This window comes from Cannabis sativa, chromosome 1 (assembly GCF_029168945.1).
Source record: "Cannabis sativa cultivar Pink pepper isolate KNU-18-1 chromosome 1, ASM2916894v1, whole genome shotgun sequence".
NCBI lineage: Eukaryota > Viridiplantae > Streptophyta > Magnoliopsida > Rosales > Cannabaceae > Cannabis > Cannabis sativa.
The window spans coordinates 31887870-31907601 of NC_083601.1; the positions used below are offsets into that span (position 1 = coordinate 31887870).

The following is a 19732-nucleotide window of genomic DNA, read 5'->3' on the forward strand; positions in this document are numbered from 1 at the left end:
TCATTAGTGTATTATTCTATTCAATACATATCCCAATCCAATGGTGAGAAGTCTGTCCTGTGATCGAACTTGAGAATTGGTTTAAATTCAATGCGATCCTGATGAAGATCAAACAAAGAGCTGCTTCTTTTTTTCTCCTTTCTGAATAAATGAAATAACATATGCACAGCCACAAACAACTAGCTAAATAGAATACTACGCATTGCTAATTGAGATTCCAAAACTGTACATAAACAACAGATTGCATAGCAAATCTAAATTCTAAACATAACCCAAAGGTTTTCCTCTAGTCAGTCTGATATGCTCAAAATAAAAAGTGATTAACCTCAAAAGCCATACGAACATTCTGTGTCAGGAGTTATATAGATCCCAGATCAAGAATGAAGATCATGTTCCTTCTTAAAATAGAAAAAGAAAAGAAAGCATTCTCTACTAACAAGTGGATTACCATCCTCCTTTCCCACCATCGCTGCCCCAAGATTTTGATGGTGGCTTACCCCATGAATCAGTTGATCCACTAGCATCACTTGTATCTTTTGCAGCATTTGATTCTGACCCCTGATTGTTCCAACTGCCAGCTTGTGCCGTTGAACTGGGTTCTTTAAAGCCGGAACCACTACCCCAACCTCCACTGGCAGTACTTGAGTTTGATTCTGTACTGTTCCAAATCTTAGCTTGTGCAGTTGAACTAGGTTCTTTGAAGCCACCACCACTACCCCAAGATTTTGGCGGTGGTGGCTTACCCCATGCATCAGATGTGTCTTTTGCATCTGCAGCAATTGGTTGACTATTCCAAGATTTTGATGGTGGTGTTGGCTTACCCCACGCTTCGGCGTTGGAGGTAGTTCCATCACCACTGCCTCCACTACTACCCCAAGACTTTGATGGTGGTGGCTTGCCCCACGCTTCTGTTTTGGAACTACTTCCGTTACCACTGCCTCCACCACTACCCCAAGACTTTGACGGTGGTGGCTTACCCCACGCTTCTGTATTGGATGTAGTTCCATCACCACTGCCTCCGCCACTACCCCAAGACTTTGATGACGGTGGCTTACCCCATGCTTCTGTATTGGAAGTTGTTCTTTCACCACTGCCTCCACCACTACCCCAAGACTTTGATGGTGGTGGCTTACCCCACGCTTCTGTTTTGGAAGTAGTTCCATCACCACTGCCTCCACCACTACCCCAAGACTTTGATGACGGTGGCTTACCCCACGCTTCTGTATTGGTAGTTCCATCACCACTACCCCAAGACTTTGATGGCAGTGGCTTACCCCACGCTTCTGTTTTGGAAGTATTTCCCTCACCACTGCCTCCACCACTACCCCAAGACTTCGATCCCCACGCTTCAGTTGATTCATTTGTAACTGGGGTTGCTTGAGTATTCCAATCTTCAACATTGGAAGTAGTTCCGTCCTGCCAATCCCTCCTTCCACGGCCCCTACCTCCAAAGGCCCCTCCTCCTCTGTCTGATCCACCTCTACCACGGAAGCCTCCTCTGTCGGATCTACCCCTACCACCAAAGCCACCTCTGTCTCCACCTCTACCACCAAAGTCTCCTCTATCTCCACCTCTACCACCATAGCCTCCTCTGTCTCCACCTCTACCACCATAGCCTCCTCTGTCTCCACCTCTACCACCATAGCCTCCTCTGTCTCCACCTCTACCCCTGTAGCCTCCTCTGTCTCCACCTCTACCCCTGTAGCCTCCTCTATCTCCGCTTCTACCTCCAAACCCTCCTCTCCAGTTTCCACCACTACGCTTACTATCATCCCCAAAATCTGACTGGTTTTCCTTAAAACCACTTCCTGAGCTCCAATTAGTTCCACTAGATTCTGAGTTCCAGTCACTCTTCTTGCCCCAAGCAGTATCTTGATTTCCACTTACACCACCAGATTCAGCATTCCAACTACTTTTCTTGCCCCACATATTATCACTGTTGTCACTCTTCTTTCCCCAACCAGAATCTTGATTTCCACTTACACCACCAGATTCCGCATTCCAACTACTCTTTTTGCCCCACACAGAGTCTTGATTATCACTGTTTTCACTCTTCATGCCCTGATTATCACTATTTTCACTCTTCTTTCCCCAACCAGAATCTTGATTTCCACTTACACCACCAGATTCCGCATTCCAACTACTTTTTTTGCCCCACACAGAGTCTTGATTATCACTGTTTTCACTCTTCTTTCCCCAACCAGAATCTTGATTTCCACTTACACCACCAGATTCCGCATTCCAACTATTTTTTTTGCCCCACACAGAGTCTTGATTATTACTGTTGTCACTCTTCATGCCCTGATTATCACTGTTTTCACTCTTCTTGCCCCAACCAGAATCTTGATTTCCACTTACACCACCAGATTCCGCATTCCAACTGCTTTTCTTGCCCCACACAGAGTCTTGATTTTCATTGTTACCCCCAGATTCTGAATTCAAATTGGTCTTTTTTCCCCAAACAGACTCTTCACCAGATCCAGAATTCCAACCACTTTTCTTTGAATCTCGGCTGTCATCATTGTCGCTGGAACCAAATTTTCCACTGTTTTTCTTATCTAGAAAAGAAGCCTTGTTACCCCAAGAAGATGAATCGTCAGAGACTTTGTCATCAGCCACACTTTTACTGTTGCCCCAAGAATCTAATTGATTCTTTTTAGTAGTTGCAGCCCCCCAACTCCCAGCTGAATTTTCAGAAATATTCTTCCCTTTACCCCAGGGTTCTTCCACAGCTTTTCCACTATCCTGATTGTCATGCACATTAATGTTCTTCTCCCAGGAAGCAGAAGCACCATTTGAGGAATCAAGAGCTTTATCATTGTCTTTTTTCCCCCAACAACCATCAACTTTGTCAGCTGCCTGAGCACCCCAAGCATCATTTGTCTTTGAAGTCGCTTTACTCCCCCAAGTATCTTCCACATCTGCAAAGGAATATGCTGTTAAAAAATTTGCAATAATTCACAAGATTAGTCCAAGTAATTTTTTTCCCTACATACCTTTATTAGCATCATTTTCAGCACCAACTTTGTCAGCTGCCTGGGCACCCCAAGCAATATTTGTCTTTGAAGTCACTTTGCTACCCCAAGCACCTCCCACATCTGTAAAGTAGTATGCTATTACAAAATTTTCCATAACTCACAAGATTGGTATAATGAAATGTTTTCCCTTGATACCTTCATTAGCTTCATTTTCAGCACCATCTTTGTCAGCTGCCTGAGCACCCCAAGCAACACTTGTCTCAGAAGTCACTTTCTTCCCCCAAGCATCTTCCACGCCTGTAAATTTGTATGCTATTACAAAACTTTCCATAAGTCACAAGACTGGGATAAGTAAATGTATTTCCCTTGATACCTTTATTAGCATTGTTATCAGCACCAACATCGTTTGCACTGCCAGATTCCCACTGCATCTGCATGTTAAAAAGGTTGATTATCAGCAAATGTCCCAACATGCACCATACCCACAAAGAGAATGAAACAGCAGAACAAGTTAAGAGCAAACCGAAGAAGAGCCTGGAGTAGATAAATTAGTCCAAGAACTCCTACAAACATCAGCGGAACATTAAATTAGACAGTGGCACATTACAAAAGCAAAAGAGCATAAAAGGCAAAGCTACAATTATAAACAAATTAATGGCTAGGAATGCATTGGATTTTCTATTTTCATATTCACTCTTTCTTGTTTCTACTACAACAAAAACTGCATCAAATTAAATTAATTCATATAAATAGTAACAAATAAATATTTATAACAGCTATTAATCAATAATATTCAGAAGTTATAAAACCATGCAGCTACACAGTGAGCCACGCCACTGAACGATCAATGAGAACCACATATAATTGAGATTCTTTTACATTAAATATTTCCCCCTTTTCAAACTAATAGTTCTGCTTCTAAACAATCATCCCAGCTCGAAAGGAATATATGCCCATTCAAAATCCAATTTTTTTAAATGTTACTATACCTTTGAGATTTGTAACATGATTAAAACCAAAAAAAATCCTAAATGACCAAAGTTCACCAAAACAAGATGATTCATCGACAATCACTACCTCATATAAAATTAGTACAAACTGAATCAGAATGAACAAATAGGACAAATTGCTACCTTTCACTAGCCCCTCCACCAGAAGTCCACCCATCACCTGCTCCTGATGTCCCTGCACCACCCGCCCAGTCTTCGAAGGAAACAAAAAACATCAAAATTCTTCAGTAAAACTCCATCAAAGATCAACACAAAAAAAAATTATTGAAAAGGGAAAAAAGAAAAGCACATATATGAAGTTATTAACCATACAAACAAAGAAACAAAATAAATCAAAATTCTTCAAGTCAAACTCCATCAAGGATCAACACAAATTTAAAAATTATTGAAAGGGAAAAAAGAAAAACACAAATATGAATTTATTAGCTATACAAACAAAGAAAGAGTAGAAAAGGAGACAGACTCTCACCTGAAGACAATCCTTCGCCTCCTAACAGATCAAAAGGTTTCAGGAAACTAGATTCTGGATCCTCACTTTAAAAGAGAGACACGAGAACATCAGAACAGTAAGCACATGTTAAGAATGACAATCATGCTTGTACAAACAGATATTGATTATGAAGATTACCTCAGAACAACAGAGCTGCTCCCACGAACCTCAGAAAGATGCTCACTTTTAACTGCAAATATAACAATCTGAAGAGTTAACCATATAACTGAAGAATATAATATACTAACAGAAAAAACAAACTAAAAACAACTTAGTAACAACAGGACACAAATATCAATAATAAACAAGGTTTGAAAAACCTGTAAGAATTTTCTGCTTAGAGTTAAGCTTGACTGTGACATCAGAACGACGTATTGCAATGACACGGCAAAGATACCCCTTTAATGGACCAATGCGGATTCTCAAAGTTTGACCAATATTGAATATACCATCCTTATCGGTCTGATTAACTGCATTCAAGAAACCAATCAGTGATAAAGCAAAAGTCTTGCTAGTCAGAAGCTATAACTTGAGAACTTCAATTACAAAATCAAGCAAGGGCACACATACAATTACGGTTGTCGTCTCTTGATTGCCATTGCTTCTTAGGGGATAGAGGGGACTTGGGGGATGATGGGAAATCATCAAAAGAAGGGAAACTAGACTCGCCACCCTGAATCATGAGAATATTATCACAATGCGTACACTAAATTGCATACAACAAAGCATGCATGATAAGAAAGGAATTCCAACCTTTTCATTGCAAGTGGTAGGAGGAGTGTGCTTCACTCTCTCACAAATACGAGATTTGCAGCAGAAATAACCACAATTTTCTGTTTCATTCTCATCATACATAAACACAATCCCCCTATAAATTTTCTTAACAATTCCCTGCTTGCCCTAAAAAAGTAAAAGAAAGAATTGTAAAATCTTCCAGGCACCTTTTAACAAGCACGTTTCCCAAGTCAACTACATTTAGATGGCAAGATCTTAAATAAAATGTCAAACCTCCAATGGCCCTTCCATAACCTTCACAGTATCAGTTACACCAATCGTCTTCATGCGGTGATCTAAAGCAGTAAATTTCATATCCGATGGCTCATTCTTTAACTCACTTTGTTGAACAGTTACCACCATGGGTCCTTCTCTACCCTCTTTCAGTATCTGAAGTGTTGAACAGAATGTCAGTCACCATAATAAAGAAATATGAATGTATTAACTAAACTATGTACCTTATAACTATCATCTTTCTCTACACCTATGATAACCCCAAAGTCTCTGCGGCTGCAACATTATATAGAATAGCAACCATAAGAAAGTCAACAACAAATATAAAAATAAATTTTAACAGCATTAAATATTTTAAAAATCAGATTGTACATGAGCAGTTCATAACTGAAAGATTGCTCTTCAACAAGCTATTATATACTACTCACCCAACACACACAAGATCATGCACTTCAAAACTATTCATGGAGATTGACTCTGAGCACTCTCTTTTTCCACCTTCAATTGACCCTGAGCCCTCTCCTTTTCCACCTGCAAATGACCCTGAGCTCTCTCCTTTTCCACCTGCAACTGATCCTGAGAACTCACCTTTACCACCTGCAACTGACCCTGAGCTCTCCCCTTTACCACCTGCAACTGACCCTGAGCTCACTCTGTCGCGCAATGGATCATTTCTAATGGAACGTTTTTTCTTCTGTTCACCATAGAGCTGTGAAAGCCACTCCGCATTGTCAGGTTCATTGTTCTTAGAAGTGCTAAACTTCATCACCTCCTCTTCTGATGGAACAACACCGAAGCAGCTTATGGAATCTATGGCTACTTTTTTGAATAAATATCCATCCTTGATCATCATGCCATCAAGAACTTGAACAATCATCCCAGTATCACGATCTTTCTTGGTTTGAATGAGAGGTAAGAACTCTCTAAACAGATTTAATAAATAAAAATTATTTCAGAAACTAAAACTGAAATGAAACTAAGAATCATAAAAATACAGAGGAAGGGATTAAATAAATTACTCAAGTTCACTTGAATTGATTAATCGCGGTGCTGGATTGGATACTCTCTTGGCAGTAGCTCCTCCACCCTAACACGCAAGTAATAGGGAAATCTAATCATGCCAACAATATTTCCAAACGAAACAATTCAAACTTGAGATGACAACTTCAAAATGAATTGTGAGCATTCAAATTAACAATGGACAAAACAGAAGATATTCGTTTTAATTATCCAACAATGGGCGGCATAACCTATACCTTCCAATATTAAAAACCAAATTTCACATACTAAAAACACATATACACAAGGACTTAAAAAATCATTACTATGATTCATAATACATTATCCCCAGTAATTAGTGTAAGGACATTAAATCATGACAATTCAAGCAGAAATCAGATTTGGTAAAGGTAAGCAAATATCCTAAGAAATTGGGCTTAGGGCACTTTAACTTTCATCCTTCCACCTATGCACCATTACAATCCCAATGGCACCCTTCACTAAAAATATGCTGGCAACTCGATTAACTTTCTTAGTCACATTTTATGAAGTAGCTTGATTGGGAACATCCATAAATACTAACATAAATAATTTTTAAACTTCAACCACAGACACGATAGTTAAACTGAATCTTAAATTTGTAGTAGTGGCACTGACAAGGTACATTATATAAGAACTACAAGTAAATAGTACACTAGCTCTGTTCATTTTCCGAACTCTTGAAGCTAAGAACTAATTTTAAAAAAAAAAAACAAAAATAGATTATCGCTATTATCTAAATTGAGAAATGCAACCAACAGATACACAGACCAAAAATAAAAGGAAAAGAAAAGTCTTGCAAAACACGAGCAAAAAGGCTATGAAGTCATAAATCCCCATTCGACAAGCAATAAAAAGCATTTTCTCGTAAGAAGAAAAACACATTTCCTACTAACACAAAATATCTACTCTACATCACTAGATAGGGAACCCAAGCGCATCTAAAATCTAAAAAACACTGGAGCCAGGCTTGAACTAAGCAGCCTAATATATATTATAAAACCATTCGCTAGATCTACTCAAAGGTTCCACCAACCCTGGTTCTCCTAACTAAAGAAACAGATTGCAGCTAGAGTATTAAACAGAAATTCCACAGAAAATTTCTTACTAAGAAACAACAAAACACGCACATATACAACAGAATTAAAATAAAAACAAACCACACACACACACACGAGAAGGGAAGAAGCAATTTAGATCATTGGAGTACATATTTTTCAGCCATCGCTTGTAGATCTATTCTTGGTATCAGCTTCACCACTGCTTTTCTAGGCGGATTACTCACATGCACAACCTGCAACGCCAATATTAGCTTTTAGAAAAAATAAAAATGTAGAGGGAGGAAAAAGTATCACAATCAATGACTGCTAAGTCTAGAGTCAATCATACCTGAGCCAGGTCACCCTTATATTTTCCATTCTTTAAACGGACCCACATGCCCGTTGAAATCTCATTCTTTGGAGGCCGAATAGAGAACAGGCGAGAAATTTCATTCTTAGGAACTGGCATTGCTCTCGAAGCATATATACCAGTTAGACCATAACATGCCTAGAATTAAACCAAGACGGGAGGGAAGCCCAAGTCAGCTGAAAATAACAGCCACCTTATCTAAAATAGAGCGTAAAAGAGAGGACAAGAGTACCTCATTAACATTACTTTGCTTGTCAGATTCTATAAACAAAAATCCTTTCACATGATCAAGAGCAAATGCAGATATTATCTGCATTTTTTTTCCTAATGCTTTCAAGTCAACAAACTTCTGCATCAAACAGAAAGATAAAAACCTCTCACGTCCAACCTACAAGAAAAGTGAAAATTAGTATGAGAGAGAAAGAGAGAGGTGAATATAAGTCATAACAAAACTGTGATCCATAAACCAAAAATCATACCGAACATTTGACTTTCCAGATAACTGCATCATCATCAAAAGGCATACGCGAACTTCTGTCTGTTGATCTTTTGTTCTCATGATCACCTTCAGCATAGGAAGCAGACTGAGAGACATCGTTATATCCATCTCCCATCATTCTACCAAATTCTTCTTCATCCATCTCCTCTTCTTTAGGAATAAATGGAATACTTGAGGATTTTCCTGCTTCAGTATCAACATTTTCTCCCAGTCCAAAATCCTCTTCCATAAAATCTGCAACCATTGGTTTAAATTTCAGCATCAGCTTTTACATAGTTTCACTAGTGAGAACAATTAGCTCATACTGTCAAGCTGATCGTTAACACAACAACATATTTATCAATTTTCGGATTAAAAAATATGTTTTCGAATAGTATCTCACAAATGATTGAAATTTAAACATTTCAAACAATCCAGGTGAACACACACACACACCCACATTGTCTACAAAACCCAACGGACACGACTCACGATCAAACACTCCCTATCTAGCTTTCAAATGTTTCAATCATCAAGTAAAATTTACACAGCTTCGCAGAACAAGCACATATAACGGATACAAAACACCATACAATTTCATGCAAAAAGTCGCCTGTACGATCAAAACCGAAAATGAAAACCAAAACCCTAGACAATTTAAACAATGAAATGCGACGAAAGTAGGGTGTGACCATTTCAATCTTCAAAATGTCAAAATCAACCTCGAATCCTTTAAAAATCAAAAAGAAAAAAAAGGGGGGGAAAAGAAAAAGAACCAAAATCTTAAGACACAAGGGGTTTCTGCTCTCACCTTTGAAGTAGTCACTGATATCGCTCGAATCACTATCATCGGAGGCGTCAGCGGAATCTTCAAAAAACCTTAAGACTTCCGGGTTACTCCTAAGACGACCGGACTTCTTCCCGTCGTCGCTGCGCTTCCGCTTTCCGACTGGAGAAGCTTTATCGGCAACGGCCTTGCCCTTATCGGCGACGCCCTTGCCTTTCTGGGCGACTCCCTTCAAACCCATGACAATGCAGGAAGAAGGGTTTCACATTCACAGTAGGAAGAGGTCTGAGAAGATGAGAAGACCATGAAATTTAGAGAGAAGAAGAGAGGAATAGCTGCGATTTTGCGTGACAATGTACAGGTGGAGCTGTGCACAATTTTATAACATGTTGGTGAATTGACAATCCTGTCCTTTACTGTTTTCATAATAATATTTGTTTTCTATTATTTTCTTTTTTTTTTTCTGAATTAATTGTAATAAAGGTTTGTTTTATATAGACAAATAAAATTTTGAAATTTTTACATGAAAAATCCTTTTTACACACTTTATTACATAATTACCCTCACACGCCTATTACTACATTTATACTTACAAACCTATTTTTATTACACATTTACCACTTACTCATCATTCCATCCATCATCAATCAAATCCTACTCTCTTCCCTCTCTTTTTTCATTTTCTATAAATCAATCCATCATTTCACTCTCTTTTTTTCTTCTTTTCTTTTTATTTTTAATTTTATTTCAGTTTTTATATTAGAAAATGTCCAAAACAGGTAAATTTATATTTATATTTATTCAGATCGAATAGTAAATATTTTTGAAATGTGTGCTTCAAATTTCTGATCATCCTCTACTGTCGGTCCAAGTTGTTATAATTGCCATGCATGACATAATAATATACATATATATAATAATTCCTAGTTTGAGTTAAAATATTAAAAAAAAAAAAAAGTAAAAACTGTGTCAGATGAGAGTAATTAATTGCATGGATATTATATACGTACTACTACTCTACAACTATACACATTAATATTATGAGTAATTTTTCACAACTACCATCATGTGTATTGAACCATACATATCAGTTTCTATTCAAATAATAATTCTTACTTTTCTCTTACCAAAAAAAATAATAATAATTTCTTACTTTTTTCTCTGTAATACACAAAAAGTACAAACAAACTTTTCAGTCACATGTAACCAAATGTGAATTTAATCACAATAAAATTGAATTTAGATATAAATTGTTATTAATTTAATTTTGATTAGAATAAGTATGAAAATTTAAAATTTATTTAATCAAGAATTTTTTAGTCACTAAATTGAATACATATCCTACTAAAGAAAATCACCAGATCAAGCTTCATATTTTGCATGCAGCATGTTTTATATTAGAAAAGTATTAGGACAAACATGATTAAGATTTATGAGTGAAGGTGGCAAAGCTAATAGATTAGATTAACTTCCTGGGCATCCCATTTTTATATCATCAATGGGTAACAATGAGATTTATCATGGATGTTGATGTTCAAAGAGTTTTTCCTGTATTTTAGTTTGTATACAGTTGTTTTGTAGTTTTATTATAGTTTTGCTACTTGCATATGTTATTTCACTATAAAATTCATATGCAACTATTTGCACAAAACTTACTATGTATAACTACTATTTCTTAGTCCCCATCAAATTAAATTTTTGCATAATATATAAACTATCATAAAACGATAATGCAACTATAAGGCAACTATTTGCACTTGCATACAGTTGTTTTGTAGTTTTATTATAGTTTTGTTACTTGCATATGTTATTTCACTATAAAATTAATATGCAACTATTTGCACAAAACTTACTATGTATAACTACTATTTCTTAGTCCCGTCAAATTAAATTTCTGCATAATATATAAACTATCATAAAACGATAATGCAACTATAAGGCAACTATTTGCACTCGTATACATACATTGTTTTTGTAGTTTTGTTATAGTTTTGCTACTTGCATATATTATTTCACTATAAAATTAATATGCAACTATTTGCACAAAACTTACTATGTATAACTACTATTTCTTAGTCCCCATCAAATTAAATTCTTGCATAATATATAAACTATCATAAAACGATAATGCAACTATAAGGCAACTAAAACAAAAAATAAATCAAAATGCAACTGTATATAACGTAGATGTATTATTCATGAGGTTTTTTTTTAAATTTTTCACATCATACATTGTTTTGGATTTAATGGGAGCTCCGTATCCTGTTTATTCTGATCTATATTTCATGAATATAGATTTCGATATTAGTGGGAGTTATTTTGATCGAATAAAATAGAAAACAAATGTGTAATTTCAGTTTCTCCACAGTTTTTCTGATTTTTTTTTCGTCATTTTCGCCTTTAGATCATTGCAGTATTCTTTCCATTGATTTTGCCGTAATTAATAGTTGTATTTTTCTCGTTTTGGTTTCATTTTGGTTGTTTTTCGTTTTTGAAACGAGCGCGTATTTTCATCTTCATGGTTCGCTCTCGACATACCGAAGGCTTAGTGCATGTGGTATTTTTGTAAATATTTGTATGTGGACTGTATAAATGTTTAATGGGCCGGCCCAAAGTATTTTTGTAATTTTTTTTCCTTTTTTGTATTTTTTTGTTTTTTTCCCTAAAATTTTTGGGTGATTCTTCTAGGGGTGTACTAAGTATCCGATCTAATTCAATTCGCACGATCTAATCCAATCCAATTCGCAAAATGTAGATATTCGCACTTGCGCGGATTGGATTAGATTGAAAAATCTAAAATCCGCACTTGTGCGGATTGGATGTTGTTTGACCTCAAAAAATAATCGATTTAATCCAATCCGCACTTAATTATATACTAGATGAAAGTTACGTGGCGAGCCACGTAAATATTAGTTTTATTTAAGTTTTAGTAGTTTTTGTTTAAGAATTCGATAAGTAATTGTAAGTTATTTTTTTTAAACGATTTGTTTTATAAAAGTAAACTTGTTAAGAATACAATAATTGTGTATATAAACCTATGATTGAAATTAGTCTCGTGTTCTACGATTAGGATGTTACGATTGAGCATTTGATATTAATCTGAAAATTTTGTGCAATAGATTCAAAATTCGTAGATATTTTATTAAACAGCCAAAAAAACACTCCGAGTTTTGAGAAGCTTAAATTAAGACCACAATGTATATTATTCAAAACTCCAAACCACCTCTCACATGACCAAACCCCATCAATTGCCAGCGGTTGTCATGGATGTGACATGGAAACCTTCTTTCCACTTCTTATTTATCCACTTGTATAGAAAAGATTCACTTACTTTGTAGGATTGTTCGGTGTAAGGGGTACCTAAAATGATGCACCATTAAGAGTAACAGTAAGCATTGATTTTGTTTAATAACAAAACACATCACATACAGAAGCAGATACATAATATCGGGTCTCGATTCAAATTTAAGCAATATAAAGCTCATTCCCTTTCTTAGGGGAAAAGTAATAATCCACTCTCTAAGTATGATTCTTTCATATGTTTAAATAAATTACATTATTTTCCATAATATCACTATCATAAGTATGTTGACAGGATTGTTTCTATACCAGGATGGCCATAGAAATAAAATAATTAAGCTAGCCTGACTCGAACATTCAAGACCAGACAGTGAAACAAAAAGCTCACATTCATGCTCCTATAGGCTATAGCTAATTATTACAGGTGCAAGCACACTATTCTACAAACATTAATAGCATTTTTTATATTAATTTATATGCAGCCAAAGAAATTAATGTTATCTTTGGACATAACGACGCGCTATTCTACCAACATTAATGGCACTTTCGATATTGATTCATATGCAGCCAAAGAAATTAATGTTACCTTCAGACATAACGACTAAAGAGCTACCGTTAGTTGCACCAACTATTGAACTGATGTAGTAATTCTTTTCCCATTGTTCCATGATCCAATCCTGATCTAAAATGAGCAACACTCACTATGAAAAGCCTAGCAACATGATTTAATAATGACAGAATATCACTGTAGTTAATAATCTACAATAGATCATAGTAGTCGGTCCTCTTTACAATACCTTATGCAAGAAAAATGTTGATAACTCATAGACCTGCGAAGAAAAACCAGTGTCAACATCCATAATAAGAGCCCAAAGGTTTCTAGACGAGGCCACGACACTGATAAATAATCCATACGATAAAATAGATCATATACTTAAAGTTGGTGATTGTGTAAATTTACACCCAAAGCAAAGCAGCATGTCCTATAGACAAGCAAACAAAAACAATGTTCGAATAGCAGTAATTTCATAGTATTACCTTTGAAACAAGCCTTTTTTTTCCTCCATAAATGTGCTTGTTTTTTGGAAATCCCAATTTCCTACTAATATTTTTAATGAAGAATTCTTCAGTAATGGGAACTCCACCATTGAACCCTATTTGGGTTTTTTTACCACTCGTTAGTATAATTGATATATTTATATATAATATATATATAGAGAGAGAGAGAGAGGTACCTCTTGAAGCATTAGGCGAAAAGCATCATAATGTTGAGGATCCGAGTCACACAAAGTCCCATCAATATCAAATAGAATGGCTTCAAGAGGAGCAAGGAAAGCTACAGAACCTTTGGTACTGCCATTAAACAAACATTTTCGAATAATAATCATGTGAACTTAATTGTATTCAAACAAAATGATAAGAGAAAGAGAAAGAGATTTCAAAATTAATACCCATCAATGGATTTCGATTCTGATGAAATGGAGGCCCTAGGAGGAGTGAAAGAAGCTGATTTTTTGAGGTTTTGTGTGGAAAGAACCGAATTCGTCTCTAATATTTGAGGTTCCTCTTGCGTTTTCCGGTGACCTTCATCTCGCTTCTATTAGATTTGCCGACATTGAAATCTACGGCCGTGATGCCTCCACCTCCTCCTTCTTGTTCCTTAAAAGCCAGATGCGTCGAAGTCAAACCGATCACGCATAATCCGTTTGCGTGACGATAAACGTACTGATCGTGCCTTGGCTTCAAGAAATCTGGGGCGAAATAGGAGATGAAGTTGGATTGAACAGCCGATGGAGGAGTAAGAGGAAGGTCCCCGACGTTAGGGAGGAGAATATTATAAATATCTTCTTCTTCTTCTTGTTCTTGGTTTGCGGAGGTGGTTTGATGGTGCTTCACCATTGTAGACTCGAAAGAAGGTGGAATTTGATTCCAAGAAAGAATGGTTGTTTGAATTGATTGAGTGACTTCATTTTTGGCTTCGATTCGCCAATCGGGAATTTTTGGCTTCGATTTGCAAATAGTTGGAATATCAGATTTGGATTGTGGGCGACTTCATGTTACGGATCTTTAAAATAAATTGGGAATTTAACCCCGTTAACCTAAAAAAAAAAACTGTTAGAGAGATATGTTGATAAGAAGATTTTTTTTAATATAATTTTTTTTTAATTTAAAAAAAAAATTGTTTAATTTTTTGTGTTTAATTATTGGGTTTATTTGTTAACGGGAAATCAAACCTATCGTTAAATTTAACAGAATATTCTTTTATTTTCTTTTATTTTTAAGGTATATTTTGTTAAACCAAGAAATGTCATATTTTTAAAAAATTATAATATATAATATATATTAATATTCTAGTAATATTAAAAAAAAAACAGAAACTTCTAATTTATTAATCTTTTTTAGTAATATATTGAGTTAGTGTATTTTATTTGTTTTATAATAAAAAACACTAGAAAAATTATTCACATAGATACATACACACAAATTTAAATATATATACTAACTTATTTATTTTAGTAATAAATACATATATATTTTAGTGTAAATTATATATTGACATATATGTATATGGGTTTGATTTATATATAAATGGAGATGGAAATAGATTATTATTGGAGATTAAGAAACAATAGTCTTTTTTTAATTTTTTTTCTATGAAATATTAAATAATTTATTATTAAAAAAATAATCGATCCAAAATAACCGATCCAATCTGCACTATTGTGGATTGGATTGGATCGGATGTAAACTATTATGCTGATCGGATTGGATCCAAAATATGAAATCCGCACTTAGTGCGGATTGGATGTTGTTTGACCAAAAAAGTGCGGATTGGATTGGATGAACACTCCTAGGTGATTCTACATTGCAGCCCTCAGATGCACTATACATACTTTATCTGTTTTGACATCTAAAAGAATTTTTTAGTCTAATTTTTTTTCATATCTGTGTACATTATAGTTATTTAAGATATTTTACAAAATTTTAAGAAATTTGAAATAATTTATAATATAGAAAACAGTGTTCAAACTTCAAACAGTCTATTTCACAGGCGTATAAAATAAAATAGTCGCGCATACAACACACTATTTGAACTTGATTTCGGTGTGTTCACTACTACAATGTTAGCCTTTAGAGGCAGTTTTTTCAACCCCATTTATAAAAAGGGAAGCTAAAGGGTGTGAAAATACCCGCTATGTTCGAAATTGACATTTAGAGGCGGTTTTTTGATAAAAACCGTAGGTATAAAATTGCATTATACCATTTAGAGGCGGTTGGAAATTAATTTTTATTTTTTTTTTCTGAAATACCCTATGCCGTCGGTTCCTTCATAGGAACCGACGCGCATGTGGTACACGAAAACCTGACACGTGTACCCTATGCCGTCGGTTCCTATGAAGGAACCGACGCCATAGGGTCGATCTCTGAATAAACCCTATGGCTCGTCTTCCTCCTTCATTTCACTCAACCATTTCCCCACCCAGCAAAAACCAGAGAGAAAAAAACCCAGCCAAAACCCTCGCCGAACCACCTTCCCTCAACCATATCTCCCCCATTTCTCAACCATTTCAGCCCATTTTTTTTTTTAAATCCTGCATTTTCGATACTTAATAACATACACCTAAAAAGTTCTGATTTTTTAGCCTCTAAAAGTGTCATCCGAACCCAAATAGTAAATTTTGGGTGTGAAATCCGGCCACCCATTTTTGTTGAGAAATTGTTCAATCTCAACCTCGTTTAAGGTATAAATATTGCTTCTATTCTTATTGTATTATGTATATTGTTTTATTTTTTGTTTTTGTAAATTATTATTTGAGTTTTTTTTATTTTATTAGTAATATTATTGTGTTTTATGTGTATAGTGTCGGGATTTTTTACGGTGGTCGTCGGATTGCGGTTATTAGGTAATAATTTATACCACAATGTATAGTATATATATGTATTTGTATATTTTATTGAATATTTGTATATAATGTGTGTATATATTGTGTGTGTGTATATAGTGTGTGTATATTTTTTATGAAAATAAATTTTGTAATTGTATTTTATATATTTTTTGCAATATATATTTATTGTGAATAAAATGACATTGGAGGGATTTCATTAGTTTAGAAATAAAAATTTTAAAATGGAATTAGTGTGTGATATAATTTTATTTTTTTGAGATAATAGTGTGAGATATAATTGATTATATATATGTATGTATAATTTAGTAACTAAGTAACTTGTTACAATTTTTTATAACTAGTTATAAGTTATGAAATAATTAATTTTGTAATTTCGTTGTATTTCTTTATATTATAGGGGTTCGGCATAATTTTGTGTGTAGCGTATTTGGGCTTGCAATTATAGGTATATACTTTTACTAACTTTTTCTTAATATATAATTAATTATCAATGCATGTTAGTTGAGTTTGAATATCTTAAATATTCATCCGTAGTGAAGTAGGTTCTGCGAATACATGTACTGCGGTCGGATGGGTGGATTAATTTTGTATTGTTTATCTGTTTTGTTTGTTATTTTAGGCACTTGTAAAATTTTTGGGAACGTCCAATTACAGCCGTTATGCTGCCGAAATTTCGGTAGAATTAGGATAAATCTTACTAAAACCATTCATAATATAGTTAATTATAACATAGTAATAAGAAGTTAGGTCACATAAAAAATAATAATATTCACATTTATGAAAACTTTTTAATTTTACCAACATTATAATCAACTAAACAACCTAATAACATGAACTAATGTAAAACGAAAATTTGAGTAATTTTTAGATTAATATGAATAAATTGTGTGAGAGACTTAGTTAGTTACATTGTGTAATTAGTAACTAGATATAATTAGTTACTAAATAAATTAACAAAATAAACATATAAAATCCTTCTTTTTTTATTTTTTTTTTCTCTCAAAATGTGGATTTTTATTTTCAAAGAAAATAAAGAGCAAAAGTTAATTAAAAGGGGAAAATATTAGTTAATACCTTTATTGCTTTACCAAAAAATTTTCCCCTCAATTTTATTTATTAAAAATATTTAACATTTTAATAACATTCTAATCAACAAAACAACCTAATAATATGAACTAATCTAAAACGAGAATTTAAGTAATTTATAAATTAATATGAATAAATTGTGAGAAACTTAGTTAGTTACATTGTGTAATTAGTAACTAGCTATAAGTAGTTACTAAATACTGAATTTTTTTGGATAGGATTTTTGTTATGGATAAATCATGGATGCGTGAGGAGAGAGACACACTGCGATTTCAAGTAGGGTTCGATGCATTTTTAGAGTTTGCCTTAAAGAATTCTACAAATCACGATCGTATTCATTGTCCGTGTGTAGATTGTTGTAATGTATCTAAAGGGAATATTACAATGATTAAGGACCATGTGTATTTACGAGGTTTCAATAGAAGTTATACTAATTGGTATTACCATGGCGAACATTTACCTAATGATCCATATCCATTAGGAAAGCGGGGGGTAGATGATATCGAGGGTAATGATTTCGATGATTATCCATTGGACTTGCTTAACGAAGCACAGGAGGAATTTCTTAATGATCCTGAGAAATTCGATAATTTTCTTAGTGATGCTGATAAACCTCTGTTCGATGGTTGTAAAAAACTAAGATTACCAACAATGGTAAAGTTTTACAACATAAAAGCAGAAAATGGAGTGAGCGATAAATGTTTTACTCAATTTTTAGCTGCTTTTAAAGATATCTTACCATTTGCCAACTGCTTTCCGGAATCTACCTCTGTTAGGGACGTGTACCAAATGTTCCTTCCTTGGCCTAAACACTTAATTTTAACAACCGAGGTAACTTCTCAACTGAAATTAATTATTAATGATTAGTGGAGTTTGAATATCTTCAATATTCATCCGTAGTGAAGTAGGTTACGCGAATATATGTCTTTGCGGTGGGATGGATGAACAAACTACTGTTATATATGTGTTATTTGTCGTTATACAGCCATGTTCAAAATTTTTGGGGTCATTCAATTACAACCGTTATGCTGCCGAAATTTCGGTAGAATTTAGATAAAATTTGATATATATATATATTATGTTCTGTTTTGTTTAGGGTCCACTCGCTCAACCGCCCTCAAGACGTGATGCGTCAAAGGGGAAAGCTCCGATGCTTTCTCCACAAAGCCGTGGTGCACGGGAAGATGAGTTGTTCACGGAAGAGAAGATGGCGTTGATCCCTAATTCGCTAAAATGGATGATTCATGAATTCCTAAGGCTCAAAGATAAACGTGATATAATCACAATTTCTGTCCCCCGAGGATTCATTGCACCGCGTACCCAGATCATTTTATCTGGAGAGGATTTGCAGCAGGTTGCTACGTGTAACTACATCGGCAACCAGGGAATGCTGTTTGGAATGATGTATACTCTTCTTTAATCTAATTAACCTTATATCAAATTATAGTTAAATTATTATAAGGCACTAACACTTTTTTTTGGCAGGCACATATGGGAGAGCATCAACGGTACCGAGAAAAATTTTCAAGTTTTACGACCCGCAGCTTCTCACGGTGCATGGGATCGGCGATGAAGAACGTAGTCGATCTTTTGACGATGCGGCAAGACGATTGGCTAATTGGTTATCATTAATGAACAGCAACCACCAAATGTTCTTTATTCCTTGGAATATCGGGTAAACTTTATTAAATTCTTTAGTGCTAATTGTTCATTTCTATATTATGTCTTCAAATTATTTTTATACTATCTTACTTATATTCCAATATAATTTTCTAGGATGCATTGGACGCTAGTGGTGGTTGCGCCAAGGAAAATTATCCATTTAAACCCTCTAAAAGGCCGCCCAATTCCCGAAGAAATAGAACAAATGATCGGAAGGTAATTATTTAATGACTTCTTATGTAACGAATTTAAATTAACTAACGAATTGAAATGCTAATATAATTTTCCCAAACAGGGCATTCATGTATATAGGGGACGCACATCAGTATCTTGGCCCGTGGCAAGGAATTTCACAAGCAAACTGTCCAAGACAACCTAAAAGCCAAGAATGCAGTTTTTATGTTTTGAAATATATCACTGACATCGTCGCACGTGCCAACCCCAACCGTTACATAGAAGATCAAAAAGCTGTAAGTTTTAATTATTGATCATAGTATATAAATTTTATAATAACAAATATATAATATACATATACATAAACTAATATAAATTTTTAATTTTTTTAACAGTTTGGGGG

General features: G+C 34.6%; 2 protein-coding genes and 1 long non-coding RNA gene across 12 annotated transcripts; 1 reads left to right on the top strand and 2 right to left on the bottom strand.

Moving 5' to 3' along the window:
* Positions 1 to 180: 180 nt before the first annotated feature.
* Positions 181 to 9559, bottom strand: LOC115705998 (protein RNA-directed DNA methylation 3). Its single transcript, XM_061108199.1, has 20 exons — positions 9224 to 9559; positions 8414 to 8667; positions 8167 to 8322; positions 7914 to 8072; positions 7735 to 7818; positions 6506 to 6573; positions 5915 to 6409; positions 5711 to 5762; positions 5487 to 5642; positions 5232 to 5378; positions 5049 to 5151; positions 4799 to 4948; positions 4617 to 4668; positions 4458 to 4522; positions 4112 to 4181; positions 3502 to 3541; positions 3352 to 3409; positions 3174 to 3275; positions 2997 to 3098; positions 181 to 2921 (listed from the first exon to the last, which is right to left on the bottom strand). Exons 1-20 carry the CDS (start codon positions 9438 to 9440, stop codon positions 445 to 447), a joined length of 5007 nt encoding a protein of 1668 aa, XP_060964182.1. The 5' UTR covers positions 9441 to 9559; the 3' UTR covers positions 181 to 444.
* A 2743-nt stretch (positions 9560 to 12302) lies between these two features.
* LOC115723531 (casein kinase 1-like protein HD16) lies at positions 12303 to 14596 on the bottom strand. Of its 10 annotated transcripts, none has more exons than XM_061108194.1 (6): positions 13951 to 14596; positions 13735 to 13835; positions 13538 to 13653; positions 13297 to 13329; positions 13086 to 13176; positions 12303 to 12559 (listed from the first exon to the last, which is right to left on the bottom strand). In XM_061108194.1, exons 1-5 carry the CDS (start codon positions 13952 to 13954, stop codon positions 13128 to 13130), a joined length of 303 nt encoding a protein of 100 aa, XP_060964177.1. In that variant the 5' UTR covers positions 13955 to 14596; the 3' UTR covers positions 12303 to 12559; positions 13086 to 13127. The 10 variants fall into 10 exon arrangements, 6 of the variants coding, with proteins under 6 accessions (XP_060964177.1, XP_060964176.1, XP_060964174.1 ...); XM_061108193.1 differs by having other exon boundaries at positions 12304 to 12559; positions 13735 to 13844; XR_009685609.1 differs by having other exon boundaries at positions 12305 to 12559; positions 13434 to 13653; positions 13735 to 13852.
* A 1389-nt stretch (positions 14597 to 15985) lies between these two features.
* Positions 15986 to 16606, top strand: LOC133029228 (uncharacterized). Its single transcript, XR_009683381.1, has 2 exons — positions 15986 to 16242; positions 16363 to 16606. It is a non-coding gene; the product is annotated as an uncharacterized LOC133029228 (long non-coding RNA).
* The last annotated feature ends 3126 nt before the right edge of the window (positions 16607 to 19732 follow it).